Source organism: Mastomys coucha, chromosome X (genome assembly GCF_008632895.1).
Source record: "Mastomys coucha isolate ucsf_1 chromosome X, UCSF_Mcou_1, whole genome shotgun sequence".
Classification (NCBI taxonomy): domain Eukaryota; kingdom Metazoa; phylum Chordata; class Mammalia; order Rodentia; family Muridae; genus Mastomys; species Mastomys coucha.
This window is the reverse complement of record NC_045030.1, coordinates 75,065,990-75,068,091: the sequence shown is the minus strand read 5'-3', so window position 1 is coordinate 75,068,091 and position 2,102 is coordinate 75,065,990. Positions and strand designations below refer to the sequence as shown.

General features: G+C 52.7%; 1 protein-coding gene across 1 annotated transcript in view; it reads left to right on the top strand.

The window, feature by feature from the left end:
* Nucleotides 1-2,102, top strand: part of LOC116070174 — a 9,218-nt gene that overhangs the window by 521 nt on the left and 6,595 nt on the right. The window contains exons 2-4 of the mRNA XM_031341786.1: nucleotides 46-124; nucleotides 1,007-1,150; nucleotides 1,662-1,798. Coding sequence (XP_031197646.1) covers nucleotides 1,693-1,798 — 106 coding nt within the window. The 5' untranslated portion in view covers nucleotides 46-124; nucleotides 1,007-1,150; nucleotides 1,662-1,692. The remainder of the gene's footprint in view (nucleotides 1-45; nucleotides 125-1,006; nucleotides 1,151-1,661; nucleotides 1,799-2,102) is intronic.

Genomic DNA, 2,102 nt, shown 5'->3' with positions numbered 1-2,102 from the left:
TCTCACCGCTGTTGACAGAGACTGCCCTGGGGCGATCTTTCCTAGGTGAGAGACAAGGTATCTCGAGACCTATGGTAGAACACTTCCAGAAAGGACATCTCCTTAGCTTTTACTGCCCTCGAGGGTAAGAGGGTTTTTCGGGCACTGCTTTGAGGCTATTTCCCTTGCTTAGTGCCTGTGCATCCGGAGACACAGGTGGTAATGCACTTCGGAAAGTGACATCTCACAAGCTGCGACGACCCTCGAGGGCAAGAGGGGTTGGAGGTGGGGGTTGCTGTGAGGGTGAGGCCAGTGAGGCAAGGGTTCCCCAACTCCCAGTCATCCAGTCACCGCTGAGAACATCGTAGAGTCTGGGGAGAGGGGGGCTGCACAAGCCACTGATGAGCCCGGGGCCAGGGGGTGGGGGAACTCGGCCTCAGCTCGGGGGTGGGTATCCTGGACCAATGGTCAGAGGGGCCTTCTGCAGGAGACTTAGAAGGCAAGGGCTCTGTATGAGGAAGGCTTCCCCCCACAGCGGTTCTTGATGAGATAATCTTTGCTTGTCCACACTTTTTAGTCATTGTTCATCGTGGAACATGGGTACATGCGATTTACTCAGGGTGGACCAGAGATTCAATACATCTTGCAGGAAGGAATGTCAGTGTACGGGATGCTTATTGGCCAAACCCTCCGGGGCCTGTCCATCTGGATGCCTCATTAGCATGGAGCACCCTCGGTGTGACTCGTGGTCAAGTGTTCCAGTACTAGAACCCCAGTGGGAGTAGATGAACCACCTCCCATTCTCCTATAGGAGAATTTATCGGAGCTTCTCTACCCACTCAGCCTGCCCAGTTTTTGTCTGGTGGCACAGTTCCACATGTCCCACTGGGTTCTACTGACTGATTTAAACGAAACTAAGGATGAGGATCTGGGGGCGGGGAGGGGAGAATCTGAGATAAATGTAAAAGTCAGGGAGATTTGGGTGGCACAGACCACCAGGCTATTAATTAACAAAATCCACTGCCAGCCTTCTGGGTGGAAAAGAGGCAGCATATACATCCCTTCTGTTGAAGAGACAAGCCTGCCTGCATACGTCACATCCCTGGTTTCTAAATTCCTTGTCTGTGAGCACAGAGACTTCATGCCCTCCACAGGCTGCGTGTCATCTTGGGTGAGTGTATTGGGGGAATCTCTGCATTTGCCTCTGGTGTATTCTTTGGGTCTCTCCTGGAGGCTTGGGTCCCTGAGTTTCTTCCGAAGCATCTCGACTGATAGTGGTTAGGAATTTCACCTGACTGCACAGCAGGGCCCTACCGTTGCTTGCCAGGGCACTGCTCTAGTGACCTCATTGGCTATCGGTGGGTTGGTGTTTGTGACTAGACACCAACATTGGATCACTTAGCTTGGGGTCTAGCCAAACTTGTCCTAATCTGGTGACAAGAAATCAGGAGAAAGAGCTGAGATCCAGGGCTACTGGGTTGTGGAGAGCTCTCCATTCAGCCAGAAAACCGGGACAGGATGTGATTGGACCTGGCGGGATATTGATGTCACCCTCCCACCTCCTTTTTGCTCCCGCACAAGTGCCAGCACACGTGACCACAGCCTGTGGAGTCCTGGTCCCTGTTTTCATTTACCATCGTGACATTCAGTGTCTCTACTGTCTGTGCATACTGACGTTTCAGGAGTCCTGTCTGACCCAGGAAGGTTCCAGCCATGTCAAACAAGGAACAGAAGGCCATGAAGAAAAGTGCCAAGCGCCCGAGGGTAGATAAGACCCATTCATCAGATGACTCCAAGAACCCAGATGCAGCCAACCCTGGTAACAACTGATATGGGGCTTTATAGGGCTGGACCCAACTGTGGGGACATTCTACGACTCGGCACATGGAGCATGGGGGCAGTCTGACACTCATCAGGCTATTCCGTGGTATTGTGGCTGGGTAGGCTAGAGAGGGGGGACGTGGAGGACAGGAGGATTCAGGCTCTGACCTCTGATTCTCTCTCAAGCATGCTCTGGGGTTCGGTCCCCACCTGACATTCTCAGCCCATATCAGAGATAGATACAAGGCTCACAGAGACCAACCAGGGGTCACAGGGAATTTTCTTGTAAGGCTCGTACACAT